The sequence below is a fragment of the Tinamus guttatus genome, unplaced genomic scaffold, assembly GCF_059628265.1.
Source record: "Tinamus guttatus ecotype Peru unplaced genomic scaffold, ASM5962826v1 Tinamus_guttatus_pri_ptg000291l, whole genome shotgun sequence".
NCBI classification, from domain to species: domain Eukaryota; kingdom Metazoa; phylum Chordata; class Aves; order Tinamiformes; family Tinamidae; genus Tinamus; species Tinamus guttatus.
This window is the reverse complement of record NW_028288825.1, coordinates 2,984,790-2,999,931: the sequence shown is the minus strand read 5'-3', so window position 1 is coordinate 2,999,931 and position 15,142 is coordinate 2,984,790. Positions and strand designations below refer to the sequence as shown.

At 49.7% G+C, this 15,142-nt stretch overlaps 1 protein-coding gene across 1 annotated transcript; it reads right to left on the bottom strand.

Moving 5' to 3' along the window:
* Window positions 1–586: 586 nt before the first annotated feature.
* Window positions 587–14,849, bottom strand: TBL3 (transducin beta like 3). Its single transcript, XM_010215264.2, has 22 exons — window positions 14,805–14,849; window positions 14,626–14,677; window positions 14,403–14,498; window positions 14,079–14,126; window positions 13,556–13,697; window positions 13,100–13,184; window positions 9,324–9,494; window positions 8,970–9,045; window positions 8,486–8,582; window positions 8,005–8,210; window positions 7,517–7,658; window positions 7,001–7,059; window positions 6,402–6,505; window positions 5,649–5,799; window positions 4,832–5,062; window positions 4,607–4,677; window positions 3,689–3,845; window positions 3,240–3,298; window positions 2,641–2,744; window positions 1,760–1,831; window positions 1,065–1,223; window positions 587–702 (listed from the first exon to the last, which is right to left on the bottom strand). The coding sequence occupies exons 1-22, from the start codon at window positions 14,843–14,845 to the stop codon at window positions 590–592; spliced, it is 2,436 nt and encodes an 811-aa protein (XP_010213566.2). The 5' UTR covers window positions 14,846–14,849; the 3' UTR covers window positions 587–589.
* Window positions 14,850–15,142: the final 293 nt, after the last annotated feature.

The following is a 15,142-nucleotide window of genomic DNA, read 5'->3' as shown; positions in this document are numbered from 1 at the left end:
TAAATACTTGGGGGCCTTCTTTGCTCTTTTTACACTTAAGAAATGTCTCAGTTTGGGAGTTAATTGCACTCATCTCCCTCCCTGGCGCTCCCCTTCATGGGCAGGGTGAGATCTGCTCCGGACCAGGGCACATTGGGCCCCAGCAAAGACTCGTGTCAGGGCTTGGACACAAAACTGAGCCCAACCCACAGCCTAGCTGGGCTTTGAACACTCCAGGAGCAGGCAGGGATCCCACCTTATCACAGGGGACGTGGAAGCTCCAAGGAAGGCTCCGTGGGAGCCCGGATCTGTCTCTCCCTCTAAGTAGCCCTTCCTGCAACGGGCAGGAGGCTGCAGGGGAAGATACATCAAAACTCAGGGGGTTCAAAATATAACGGGAAGCCACAGCCTGAACAAAGGATGGACCATCCCCTCCTCCCCAAAGAGTCTCGAGAGAGACACTGGTCTGTTTAAAAATTTAAAACAGACTTTAAGAAAATTATTATAAAAAATACAGATTCTGTTGCCGCGCATGGTGGGACAGCTGGCCAGGGTTGGCCACGAGGGGTCCAGCTCTCCCCTCAGGAGGAGGCAGCTGGCAGGAGAGGGGTCAGAGAGTCATATCCTCCTGCTGGGACACGTCAGCCAGCTTCATGTTTTGCCACATGAAATCAATGAACATGGAGGCCTCGAGCAGGCGGCTCAGTCGCTGGAAATGTCGCTCTGCAGGGAGAGAAAACTACTGGTTGGCACCAGGGAAGGGGAAGTTCAGCATGTGAAGGGTGTGCAGCATTATCCTGTTAGACCAGGGCAAGCTGGGAACATCCACAGCACAGGAGACCTCAGTCTCACAGGCTGCGAAAACACATTTGTCAGCGTTAGTAAAGAGGCCAGGAAGGGCCGATAACCCTGCAGTGCCAGGATGAAGGTAACAGAACTCGTGGGGTGAGAGCTTGGAGGAGCAGAGGGCAGTTGAGGCCCCGCACAGCGAAGCTCGAGGCTTTCCACCACGGGCAGCGCCAGCTCCGAGCTCCCGACAGCTCCAAGCTGCTGCCCTGCGGCTGGAGCTCCCCGTTGGGACTCACCCGTGTAGGGCAGCAGGGACTCCACGGCAGCCTTGATGCCCGAGTACTGCAGGAGGCAGTCGGGGGTCTCGTGCTTCAGGAGGATTTCAATGACGGCCTGGGCCTCGTGGCAGTTCCGTGAGTTCGTGTTCCACGTCACCAGGAAGGCTAACACGGCCTCTGCGGAGGAAGGAGACGATTTGTGCCCGGCTCCATGGAGAGAGGTCGGGTTAGGAAGCACCTCTCCTGCCCTAGCGAGTTCAGCTCCCAAGCACCATGACTGAGGAGCCCGGAGAGGTTAGAGCTACACGGAGAACCCGCTCTGGGCTGTCACAGGGATGCCCTAAAGAAGGGGGTGATCAGGTAAGGTGCCCTTTCGGCAGCTGTGACAGAAGGAAAGCAGATTTAGCACATTTTGGTGCATGGGAGGCATGACTTTGTGCATTAGTGCTCAGTGCACTCGTGTCCCACTGCAGGACACTCTGCTGCTGCAGTAAGAGAGCCCAGGGACAGGCCATGCCGGTGGCTGAGGAGCCCCACAAGCTCACGGCAACTCCTGGCATTTGCCATGGACAGCACCAGAGCAAAGAGCCTGGTCCTGGGCAGCAGCACTGGGAGTTTGTGAGTGAAAGGTGAATCTAGGGATTCTCCTAATTTCAGTTGAGAAAATAGCTCCTCAAACAAGCCTTTAGCAAAGAAATCAGGTTGCAACAAACCTTTTTGATCCTTTCGTAGCCGAAGGATGTTCTCTTCCAAGTGCTTCCTCCCATCGACTTCCTTGAGGATGGCTGCAAAATAGAAATGAAGAGGGCAGGGGAAGAATAAGAATTCAGATTCAAGAGCAAGATCCATGATCTCCTCCCACACTGAGGATCCTGCAGGAAATAGCACACAGTCCTGTTGCAAGAACCTGCGGGCACAGAGGTCAGCACACTCCACATACACAGGCTGAAGACTCCCTCCTGGCTCTTCCAAATCCGCAAGTGTGTCAGGATGCAATGAACACTCCTCTGTTGGCACGGGCTTTCTCAGGCACAAGGGTGGCCCCTGACGTGCTGTCTTATCCGTCTGACCGTGCACCACAGAGACAAAACTCTTGCCATCTCACTGCATCTCTGTGCAGAGCTCAGCTTGCGAGCAGCTAAAGCCACCAGCCACCCTGACACCCAGAGTGTTGCTCAGAGCCCGTCACACAGGAGCCAGTTTCTTAAATGAGCCCAGACTCCAGGCAGAGTTAAATAACAGTAAGTGTCTAAATTCTGGGTGCTACTTGCTACCCCAGGAATGAAAGCTGGCTTGACTTGCAATGCGAGACTAGTGCTCCTCAGCAATCAGCTGTGTTTGTCACACTCGGAAAACAGTGACTTCTCATGTCCCTGCTGTGTTGGATTTCTTCTGAGATGCACCCACTAGTTGAGAGCAGGGAGACTTAGTAGTGGCAGCAAGAGCATTGATTTCACCTAAGGAATGGTAGTGATATGAGAAAGAGAACACATAGGTTGTCAGACAGTTAGGTTTTGTAGTCCTCACCTACCTGGAAGAGACGTTTTGGAAGGTGAGAGGCAGAAAATGCCTTCAGAACTTGGCATGGACTCACCTTTGACCACCATCAACACTGTGTGTGGACGATCCAGAGAGATTGCTAGTCCTAAAGCTTTGAGATATCTTTTCTCATGGAGAAGGTTAGAAAGTTCTTGTTCTCTGAAAAACAATTCAGGATCAAGAAAATGTCAGAGGAATATTTGGCCTGTGGAACAAAATGCTATGCAGAAAGTAGACTTGGCAATAAGAACATGCAGAAATTCAGTGCCAAGAAATTAATACCACTTTCCAAACAACACTTCTTTGCCCTCATTGTGCAGATAATTACCCTGGCACATACAAGGACTCTCCGAGTCATTTAGTACTGGCTGATGCATGAGGAAATGAATGATAATAGGTTTCATCAGTTTGACTTGGCTTATCTCAGTTTATAAACATGAAACTAAGATTATCAGCTGACAGTATTATAGCAAGGATTTACAGTAACTAAAGATAAATTACGAGACAGATGAAGAGATGACTGTGATTTGATATAATCGAAATAGCTACGTGACAGAATCCATGGAGTAGAAGGAAATGGATGACCAACTGTGGACAGTCTCACTGTGAAGAATTTGCCTTTTCACAGCCCACCACTGCCCAGGATCCACTTACTTCATAATCTGCTCTTCCTGCTTAGCTTGTGCCTCTTGCTGTTCAATTTCAGTGACATCCTTTAACAAATCAGAATACAATCATGTCAAATCTTGCTTTAATACAGAGGCATTTTTGTTTAGCCATCAAATGATTCTAAGATTTGTGTTTTGTAAAAAGATCTTCAGGTCAAATAATTGCTGAATCTATCAACTTGCAACTTCCACATGACCCTTCGAACTAGTGCTTGGGCAGGCTAAGGCCCATCTGCTGGTCTCTTTATGACACTGTCTGGTTGTAGCCAAATCAAAGAAATCAAGATACACCTTACTGACCCAATTGCAAGGGCAGGAAATGAGGAGTGCACGTGTCAGGCTGGAACAGGGTTAGGAACAAACCAGGGGGATCCTGCTCTCTGCACTGCATCCTGACTAGCAGCCTCGAGGAGGGCCGGGGGCTCCGTATGGTACCTTCCACAGCGTGATGCAGGAGTCGCTGGATCCCGACACCACCATGTCGTCTTGCTTGTTGGAATGAAGACCCCAGATTTTATCTTCATGACCATCTAATGTTTTCACACACTCATTCGTTTTAATTGTCCAGAGTTTTAAGAGGCCATCGGAACCACTTTTGGAAGACAAAGGAAAAACAGAACTAACTCAGAGGAACATTACATAGAGCCATCCTTAGTCTGCCCTGCCTCTAGTACTGAATAAACAGTTCTTATTTCATTGCCTTCAGCAAAATGGGATTAAAATTAACCACAAATGTCAAGAGAGCTTAAGCACCTCAAGCCATATAGCTTTGAAGCAGGGCCCAGCAGCAGCTCTCCAATACCATGAAAAGGCACTATGTTATTAATTCTCATTCCAAACAAGACACACTTCCCAGTATTAAGCTTTCCTCAATGAATCCTTCTTGGAAAACCCTGTTACCTACATTTCACCATAAGTTCCAATATTTCAGTCTCTCATATTTCAGCTTTTCCACAAGGAAAGGCAGCACAGGGGACAAACTGAGGCCCACAAAAGCTATGTAATTTCCTGCTTCTAGCCAGAGAACCAGCTCTTGCAGGTTCCAATTCTAACTGTTTACCTCTGGCTGCTTTTCCCTTGCCAGAGGGGCGAGATGCACCCTTAGCTCTGCCCAGCTGTAATATAAGTCACTGGCTCAGCAGTGCCAGCGGAGGTGACTGGAATCTGCAGCATAACTGCAGAACTAGAGGAAGATAAGTCAGTCCATGTAAAAAGCTTAGCAGAGACATGGGATTTTATCAGATATTCCAAAACAAAATCCATCATTCACGACTCTGCTCCCTTGCTGCTTAGATCAGCTAAGATATTCCCTTTCTGATTAGTTTTAACACCTTTTTTAGTGTACTGACTTACCTGCTAAGCAGCTGTGTGCCCCGGCTTACAAAAATGATCTTCAGTACAGAGGCATCGTGACCTTCAAAAGTCTGGAAAACAGGAAATTCAGAAGAGCTGTTGCCAGGCTTTTCAAAGACAAGCCTCTCTAAGGGGATCAAATGCACTGCCTCAGCTCTAACGCCTTAATCAATCCTCATGTTATGCCAGGTTTTCCTGGAACAAGGAGCAGTGTGACTTTATTACCTTCAGACAGCTGAAGTCCTGAAGGCCCCAAAGCTTCAGTGTCCCATCTGCAGAAGAGGTGGCCAGGACCTGATCCACCGGGGAGAACTGCACGCACCAGATTCCACGCTTATGGCCAGTGAAGACACCCAGCAAGGAGCAATCGGAGCAGGACCACAGCTTGGCCAGCCGATCCTGGGAGCCTGTGGCGATGAGCTTGTCATTTGGAGACACTGCCACACTGTTTATATCCTGGAAAAGGCGTATGAGGACAGAGTACAAAGCACATTAGATTGTTCTGTTGTTACTGAACATTAGAAAATTCAGTGTACAAGCAAGGAGGAAGGATGTTAGTGTCAATGTTTCATCAGCTATTCTCAGGTCCTCAAATTGCTGGGCTTTTACCTGTTTTGGAGCTAACTCATGGGACTGCTCATTCCTAGTAAGCTAGGAAATGGACAAACTGCCAACAATCACCCCGCCAATAAAAAAAAATGGAAGACATTCTGAGTTGTTTTACTTTTGAGAAAAGGAGAAGAGAAAGGCTGCAGCCCATTGAGTGGAGGTGTGAAGAGAAAAGAGAATTGAGGTTCACAAAAAAAGTAGCTAAAAATGAGAGAGACATAGATCTGCAAGCAGCTCCAGATGGGAATCTCTGGTCTTCACCTTCGAAGCAAGTCCTCAGTTTCCTTTCCTGAAGTGTCAGGGTTTTCCCATCGCCTACACCACCATCTATCTCAACCAATCCTGAACTTTACTTGCAAGCTCCGTGTTAACATTAAGCACCCAGATTTACTAGAGATATTTCTGTCCGTTTTCAGGTCTGGTAAAGCTGTACCTTGTCATGACCTCTCTCAGTCACTTGGGCATGAAGGGTTTCTGGACTGGAGATCAAGGCGGCTTTTGCTTTGGACGTGAGGGACTCGGGGATATTCCAGATTTTTATTGTGCAGTCCTGGCTGCTCGTCACTACGAAGCTTTCTTTCAATCTGAAAAGTATAAGGAAAAGAAGTGCCAAGTGTAAGGAAGGAAGACAGTGGCTTTATTCATGCAGAAGAAAAGCCTTCTCTTCCTTCTCCTACCAGAACCTACACATGTTCAGTCACTCTGCTGGGATGTTAAACAAAGCACTTGAGTGATTTTTCGAGCTCACTTTCATGTTCCTGTGACAGCCTCCAGTGACTCAGACATTTAATAGCACTCCCAGCTCTCCATTTACACACTCAGGTATGTTGCACTCTTGAACAGGCAAGCTGGCCTTCAAAACTACAGGCAGCAAGAAAGAAGAGCTGACTAACAAACACACTGTTCAAACAAGCACCTTAATATTGACATTCTCTGTTCTCCCTCCCCTTCCTCTCCGATTCACTCGGGTTTTACCAATCTATCTATCCTGCTGCTATTCCCTAAGACAAACAGAAGCAACACTAACAGAAGTGTAAGGTCAATGAAGTGCATCTGAAAACCTTTCCTTCAAGCTCAAAGCCCAGCAGTGATGAAGAGCATGCTTCAGAGGCAGGCATTCCCCAAGGAATCAGCACGGCAGGCACACTTCGTGCTGGCAAAGGCAGCTCTGCCCCATCATTATTACCTTGAGCAAGAGACAGTGCCCACCACGTGTGCGTGGCCCAGTCCTTCGGCTACACAGGTCACTTTTCCATCTTTGCTCATCCGCCAGACTCGAAGACTTTTATCCTGTAGTCAAAGATGAGAAACTGTTGTGTTTTTCTGACAAGTGATCAGTCTCATGCACTTCCTACACCCATGAGCCTGGCTAGAACCTGGGCCTGCATTCCTCAGGGCAGGCCCAAGCAGGCTGCACTGCAGCTTGCAGGTTAACTCTGAGCACACTGGGCCAGCTGGCACCTTTTCTTCCAGTACTTTATCTGACCCACAGCCCCCATCAGTCTCTTGCTAATGAGATCTCCAAACTCCCAACATAAGAGCAAGAAAAACTTGGAAAACGAGACATTTCCTTTCAAGCTACTAAAGTACAGTCAATCAGTATTTTCCCAGGAATAATATTAAGAAAAGGATAGTGGTAGGACCTTGTATTTTGGGAACATAGCAGACCGGAAATTCCATCTGAACAAAAGCCCTTTCCAGATCACCAAAAAGGAGCAGGAAAGCTACCCATAAAGATCACTAGAATTAAAAAGCTTCATTCAATGAAGAAATAAGCTTCTATACCTTAGCACAGCTTACAAACATCAGGCCTTTTCTGAAGACATCCAAGGCAAGAATCGTTTCTAAACAGATGAGAAAAAACAGCTGAACATAAAGCATAATTGGACAACAGAAATGCATGATTATGTGGAGTCTATTGCTTGCTGATTGGGGCACACAGCTCACACTTCAGACTGTATCTGCCTGTGTTACAAAGTGACACGCTGTTTATGGCATTGATGTCAATCAGCTGTCGCCACAAAACAGCCTCCAGAGTTAATGCTATATCTTTAACTCTAATTTAAAGATATCTCTCTGCTAGTACAAGGGACCAAGCTGATACAGCTGGAAAAGGCAGGCTCTGGTTTACAAAATCAGAATAAATATGGCTATATGCTTTCTCCTATCACTGCCACGCTGCTGTGATGCTGTTCCAGAGAACTCAAGGACTTCAGTCTCCACACAACCATTGGCAGAGGGAAGCCAGGCACAGAAACACCTTCAGGTCCCCCTTGCACCCCCAGCAGAGCTGCCCCACACCTGTGTGGCCATACAGGATCTGGCAGTGGGATGTTGCTAGTTCAAACACTTTCAGCTGAGGGCTGTTGGTAGCCACAACAATGTGCGAATCACCAGGCCCAAGGAACTTCACATCCAGAACCTCGTCGTTGTAACCTGCAAACTGAGGATTTGGAAACAGTTTAGCACCCATTCAGGAGTCAGCTAGTTAGAGAAGTACTGAGTCTGCATTAATGTGACCTTTTATTTAATACTGAAGCCAGAGCACAGAATGGACTTCTGGCTAGGCCTATTCTGTGTTTTTCATTTGTCTATGTTTGTTTTGCTGCAACATTCCTTCAGACAATCCCACTAGTGAAACTGGCTTTATGCCTTGTAAATACATATAGGAAACAAGAAACAGCTCCAAGGGAAGAAAGGGAAGTCTTGGACAAAAGCTGTCACCAGAAGCAGAGATGATCCTGAGATGTGGATAAAAGAACAGGAAGAGGGAGAAGGAAGATTGTTACCTGCTTCCTGAGCTGGAGAGTTTGAGCATCGTATAAAACAATGTTGTGTTCCATGGACACGGTGACAAACTGATTCCTCCCAGGCACAAACATGCAGTGGGTCAGACTGCGCTCACTGGCCTCCTCCTTGGATTCCACAGGCTCAAAGGGCACAGCCTGGGTAAACACACAGGCAGCTGTGGCAGCTTCCCAGATTTTCAGGACACCTAACACAAATAACGATATAAATTATCCAATAAATTATCCATCGGAGCCATTGTTTTTGATAATGATCATCCAGTTGATATCAAAACAAGCTCTGGCCTGAAAAAAGCTACAGAGCTTTAAGGCAAGACAGCTAGCTGTTACAAATACAGTGGTGTGAAGGGTCAGAAACATTTTCTTCTTCAGTTTAAATCAAACTTTTTAAATCAGTTAAGTCTGTCATAGGACCATCCTTCCTCAGCCTCTCGATTGGGCAAGGGCATGGCACAACACTCACCTTTGCTGCCAGCCGTGAGGAAGTGCAAGCCTTGGTTCTTCACACCCAGCTGAGAGAAGTCTCCATTTTCAGGCAAGAGAACAGCAGCTTCCACACTCTGCAAGAGAGTTGGCCAAGCACTGGCTGAGACTGGAGGCACTGGAGTCCTGTTTCAACAGGCACAATCACCCCACACTCCTCAGTCCCCAGCTAGGCAGGCAGACAACACGAGAATAGAGTTTCCTCGTGACTGTCCTTGCTTCTGACACCGGGAAAACGAAGGCAGGGGCAGCATGTTCTCATGCTCCCCAGAAATGACTCCGCTGAGCAAAGAGAGAATGAAAATAAACAGCTTTGGAGCAGAGTTCGATGACTTCCGTAAAGTACAAAGGAAACAAAGCCCCATCTCACGATATACAGAAACTTAAAGAGAAAGAAACCTCATGGGAACAGCGACCTAGAAACAACAAAGGATCTCAAAAGAACTGATGCAGTGTGAGTTCACCTCATAGACAGGGATGGTTCGTTTGCTTTCTCCGGTTTTCAGGCTCCACACCATGCAGATTTTATCACGGCCAGAACTGCAAGTTAAAGGAGAGTTTCAGTGTCAAAGCTATTCAACTCAAGCTCAGTTTTGAAGGGAGTTCAACAAAAGACCCCAGCCTTCCGCGCAGTGGCAGAATATTGTCACCAAAACACAGGCACCAAAAGCCTTGATCACTTCTCCACTGCCAGGCTGGCAGTGAGCAGCTTCAGCGAGGATCTGTCCCCTCAAAGGACAAACTTCCCAGGCATCACACAAGTGCCCTGTTTTTGCAGGAGGCAGGGTGAAAGGGACAAAAAGGCTACAAGTTTTTACCTGATGAGTGTATCTTTATCGGCAGCAAAAGCCAGGGAGGTGACAGCACTGAAATGGCCACTCAACACAGCAACACACTTGCTGGAATTCAGGTCCCAGATTCGGATTTTATAGTCCATTGAGGAGGAGAAAAGTTGCAGGCGTGAAATATCAGGGTGGAACTCAACCAGGCTAGACAGAGAGAGATACAGACAGCCTTGAACACGGCAGGAATAAGCTATCTGACATCCGCACAGCATTGGCCTAATATTCAAACATATATTCTACACACATGCATCACACTAACACCAGAGGAACAGAATCATAGAATCATAGAATCATAGAATGCTTAGGGTTGGAAGGGACCTCTAGAGATCATCTAGTCCAACCCCCCTGCATACGCAGGGACACCTAAAGCACGTGGCACAGGACTGCATCCAAGCGGGTTTTGAAGATCTCCAGAGAAGGAGACTCCACAACCTCTCTGGGCAGCCTGTTCCAGTGCTCTGTCACCCTCACTGTTAAGAAATTTTTCCTTAAGTTCCTATGGAATTTTTGATGTTTCAGTTTCCGGCCATTTCCTCTAGTCCTATCAGTGGCCACCACTGAAAAGATACCATGACCGTCCTCTGCACTCCCTCCCTTGAGGTATTTATATACACTGATTAGATCCCCTCTCAGCCTTCTCTTCTCCAGGCTGAACAGGCCCAGCTCCCTCAGCCTCTCCTCATAGGGCAGATGTTCCAGGCCCCTGATCATCCTTGTAGCCCTGCGCTGGACTCTCTCCAGCAGCTCCACATCCCTCTTGTACTGTGGAGCCCAGAACTGGACACAGTACTCCAGATGCGGCCTCACCAGGGCTGAGTAGAGGGGCAGGATCACCTCCCTCGACCTGCTGGAGACGCTCTTCTTAATGCAGCCCAGGATCCCATTGGCCTTTTTGGCCACGAGGGCACACTGCTGCCTCATGGTCAACTTGTCGTCCACCATGACACCCAGGTCTTTCTCCGCAGAGCTGCTCTCCACAAGCTTGGTCCCCAGCCTGTACTGGTGTCTGGGGTTATTCCTCCCCAGGTGCAGGACCTTGCACTTGGCCTTGTTGAACTGCATGAGGTTTTTCACCGCCCAGTTGTCCAGTCTGTCCAGGTCCCTCTGGATGGCAGCACAGCCCTCTGGGGTATCGGCTACTCCTCCCAGTTTGGTATCATCAGCAAACTTGCTGAGGGAGCACTCTGTGCCTTCATCCAGGTCATTGATGAATAAATTGAACAGGACTGGACCAAGGACTGACCCCTGGGGGACCCCACTAGCCACAGGCCTCCAACTAGACTCTGCACCGCTGATCACCACTCTCTGGGCCCTGCCATCCAGCCAGTTCCTAATCCATCTCACTGTCCACTCATCTATCCCACACTTCCGGAGCTTGCCCAGGAGGATGTTGTGAGGGACGGTGTCAAAAGCCTTGGTGAAGTCGAGATAGACGACATCCACCGCTCTCCCCTCGTCTATCCGGCCGGTCATTTCATCATAGAAGGCTATCAGGTTAGTCAGGCAAGATTTTCCCTTGGTGAATCCATGCTGACTACTCTTGAGCACCTTCTTGTCCTCCATGTGCCTGGAGACAACAGCCAGTATGAGCCGTTCCATCACTTTTCCGGGGACGGAGGTGAGGCTGACTGGCCTGTAGTTGCCTGGGTCCTCCTTCTTGCCTTTTTTGAAGACTGGCGTGACATTGGCCTTCTTCCAGTCTTCCGGCACCTCCCCCGTTCTCCAGGATCTTTCAAAGATGATGGAGAGCGGCTTAGCTATGGCATCTGCCAGCTCCCGCAGCACTCTGGGGTGCATCCCATCAGGGCCCATGGATTTGTGGGTATCGAGGTTCCTTAGGTGCTCTCTGACCCAATCTTCCTCTACCCAGGGCAAGTCTTCCTCTCCACCCGCTTCTTCTCTTGCCTCTAGGGCCTGGGGCTCTAAAGGGCTGCCCTTGGTAAACACCGAAGCAAAGAAGGCATTGAGCAACTCTGCTTTTTCTGTGTTATTTGTAACCAAGGTGCCCATCCCGTCCTCCAGCGGACCCACGTTCTCCCTGATCTTCCTTTTGCTGTTAATGTATTTGAAGAATTTTTTTTTGTTATTTTTAACGTCCCTTGCCAGCTTGCCTTCCAGACGTGCCTTAGCTATCCTTGTCGCATCTCTGCACTCCCTGACTACGTTCCTGTATTTCTCCCAGGGGGCCTGTCCTTTTTTCCACATTCTGTATACCGCTGCCTTCTGCTTGAGCATTGCCACAAGCTCCCGGCTCATCCACGCAGGTCGCCTGCCCCCTCTGCCTCCCTTCCTACACACAGGGATGCACTGTTGCTGGGCGTGGAGGAAGTGCCGCTTGAAAACTAACCAGCTCTCTTGGGCCCCCCTGCCTTCTAGAGCACTAGCCCATGGGATTCTACCGAGGAGGTCTCTGAAGAGGCTAAAGTTGGCCCTCCTGAAGTCCATCGTCGCAAGGCTACTTACAGCCCTGCCTCCTCCTCGTTGAATCCTGAACTCCACCAACTCATGGTCACTGCAGCCGAGGCTACCCCCCACCTTAACATCTCCTACTAGGCCCTCCATATTTGATAGCACGAGGTCCAGTAGCCCACCTCTCCTCGTCGGCTCCTCCACAACCTGCGTCAAAAAGTTATCGTCGACGCTCTGCAGGAACCTCCAGGACTGCTTATGCCTGGCTGTGTTGTCCTCCCAGTTGATGTCGGGATAGTTGAAGTCCCCCATGAGAACCAGGGCCTGTGACCGTGAGGCAACATCCAGCTGCCTATAGAAGGCCTCATCAACCTCCTCGTCCTGGTCAGGTGGCCGGTAGCAGACACCCACCACAGTGTCTCCCACATTAGCCTGCCCTCTAATCCTTACCCACAAGCTCTCAACTCGCTCATCCTCGACTCCCAGGTTGAGCTCCATGCATTCCAGTTGCTCTCTCACATAAAGAGCAACTCCACCACCTCGCCTTCCCAGCCTGTCCTTCCTAAAGAGCACATAGCCTTCCATGGCAGCGCTCCAGTCGTGCGAGCTATCCCACCACGTCTCTGTGATTCCGATGAGATCATGACGCTGGGACCGCACACAGATCTCCAGTTCATCCTGCTTATTCCCCATGCTTCGCGCATTGGTATACAGGCATTTCAGGGAAGCAACAGAGGCCACAGGTTTCCCAGGAGGGGCGAAAGAGGACCCTCCGTGATCATTTCCTATCCTCACTTCCCCACTACCATACTCCCGCTGGGCGCCATCTGACCTGGGCTGTGCGGTACTGCTTGCCGCGTCAGTGTGCCACTCCCCTTCCCCCTTCTTGCCTAGTTTAAAGCCCTCCTAACCAGGTTGGCCAGCCTTTTTGCAAAGAGACGTGTGCCCCTCTTGCTAAGATGAGTACCATCGTTCCCCACTAGCTGTTGGTCATCAAACAGAGACCCATGGTCGTAGAAGCCGAAACCCTGTTGCCAGGTCCAGCGGCGCAGCCAGTTGTTTAGCTGCCATATTCGCCTTCTCCTCCTTGAGTCCATTCCCCTCGTTGGCAGAATGGAGGAGAACACCACCTGGGCACCTGTACCTTTGATGGCCATCCCTAGGGCTCTGAAGTCTTGCTTGACGTCCCTCATTTTCCCCATGGCATCATTAGCACCCACATGAATCAAAAGTAGAGGATAATAGTCCGACTCCTGAACTATTCTTGGGAGCCTTTCTGTGATATCCTTTATTTTGGCCCCAGGCAAAAGAAACGGCTGAAAACTATGATTTGTCCTTACTGTACAACTCCTGAAGATCCTTTTAGGTTGTGAGTGCAGTACTGCTTGATCATATCCCAGATCTTAATGGTGCTGTCACAGCCACCTTGGAAAAGAAGGGCATAAAGGATTGAAGTAAGGAGAGCACAAGAGGTCCAGGATGTCAGCAATTGTAAAAAATCACAGATTACAAAAGCAGCAAAGAGTAAAATGAAACCTGTAACAACCATCAACATCAAAAGGAGCTCAGGGACTACTTTACACTTAACATTTAATTAATTAACATATTTTGGTAAGTAGAATATTAGAATATTGTTAGATGTGGTATCTTGATAGACTACGCAGGCAAAAATCTCTCCGATTTTGCCTGAATTTAACAGGCTGCTAAATCACACCGTGTCAAACCGGGCTAAGTTATTGACATCATGCAAGAGCCCCCCGGGCAGCCCCGTGGCGTGCCAAGCAGCAGGGCTGTACCTGTGGCCAGCAGCGTCGAGGTGCAGTCGAAGGCCATGGCAGCGACGGGCGCCACGTGCACCGCCTTCCACGTGCGGGCACACTTGTTCTCTCGCCAGTCCCACTGCTTCAGCAACAGGGCTCGGCTCCCCGTCACGAGGATCTACCCAAAAGCAGCACAAAGCAAGTGATTTTTGAGTGGGTTTTATGCAGCATGTCTGCGCACGCGCGGATACGTGAACAGAGCCACGAATAACTAAGTGTAAATGAAGTATCAGCTAACGCAGGCGCTACACACGCATATAAAATTGATTAAATGGTACTTTTGTCCCTGAATCTGTTTGCTATCCCCAGTTGTAAATAAACAAAAATGCAGGGATCTTTCCAATGCCCAAGTTCAACCTGGACTGGAAGCCAGATGGAAGCGCCCGATGACTCTGTGCTGAGACCTCTGGAAACGGGCAGTGCCTCCAGGCAGGCTCCAGGGCTCACCAGCTTCACCAGGAGGCCCAAAGGAGCAGTAAAGAACAACACAAACGTCTACCTCATCATCAGGGCTGAGAACGAAGGCAGTAATATCCTCTTGATCATCCTGCAGATAGGAAGGAAAAGAGATAAATCCCCTGTGCAATGCTTCTGAGGGCTCTCAGGACACATTTCTGCAGGCCTCCTTTGAGAATATCCAACCGCTCTCCCCTCGTGCTTACAGAGAACACCATGAACTCTGAATTCACACACATTTCTCACCCTCCCATCTAATTCTCACTCTTAGGGGCCTCAGAAGAGCTGACAACTAAGGTAAAATATTCTCAGAGGCTTCAAAAATACCCAGCAGTTTCAAAAGTCACCAGACACAGGCTCTCCTCACCTGCTCGAGGCTGTGGAGCAGAGCTCCCGTTTCTATATCAATTACGTTCAGCTTGATCCCGCAGGGGCAAAACATGAACTTTCCATCTCGATTAACCTGCAGGGAGGAGGAGAACCGGAAGCATTTAAGGCACTAGAGAGAGAAGGCATTTTTAAACGGGCACGTCACTGCTTTAGCTTCCCCCATCCCACCCCGATATTGGGACAGGAGTTGCTCTTCCTACCTGGACTCGCCCTCCTTTGTAGAACGGCTCGATCCTCCGCTCCACGGCATAGCTAAAAGAGATGGGAAACGCGGGCGGCGGCGGCTCAGAGGCGGCGGCCCCGCTCCGCCGGCCTCGCCGCCTCCCTCCCCGGGTCCCTCCAGCCTCCCCGCGGGCCCGTCCTCCCCCCCGGCCCTCACTTGCTCTTGAAGCGCACGGCGCTGCCGGCGGCCGCCGCCATGCTGCCCGCCCAACGTGCCGGCCGCTTCCGGCGCTCCCGGTTGCCATGGAGAAGGGGGTCACTTCCGGCGCGTAGTAATGGCGTCGCGGCCGCCCGCCATGTTCGCGCGGGGCCGCGTCCGCTCCATCCGCCGCTCTTCGCTGCCCGTTCGGGGGCCGCTCCCGCCCCCTCAACCCTGCAAGCGGCTGCCCGGCACGGAGAGGCAGCCCCGGACAGCACAGGCGCAACAAGGAAACACGGCCAACAAATCTCCACTTTACTAGTGTTTTATTGCACATAAACATTGACAGTTTCTTT

Excerpts from the sequence above, each read along its gene's own strand:
- TBL3 (XM_010215264.2), bottom strand. The coding sequence starts at position 14,845 with ATGGCGGCGGCCGCCGGCAGCGCCGTGCGCTTCAAGAGCAA. Across the intron at positions 9,046-9,323 it reads GATAAAGATACACTCATCAG|TTCTGGCCGTGATAAAATCT; the intron begins GTAAAAACTTGT and ends TTTAACTTGCAG. Across the intron at positions 8,583-8,969 it reads GAACCATCCCTGTCTATGAG|AGTGTGGAAGCTGCTGTTCT; the intron begins GTGAACTCACAC and ends ACTCTCTTGCAG.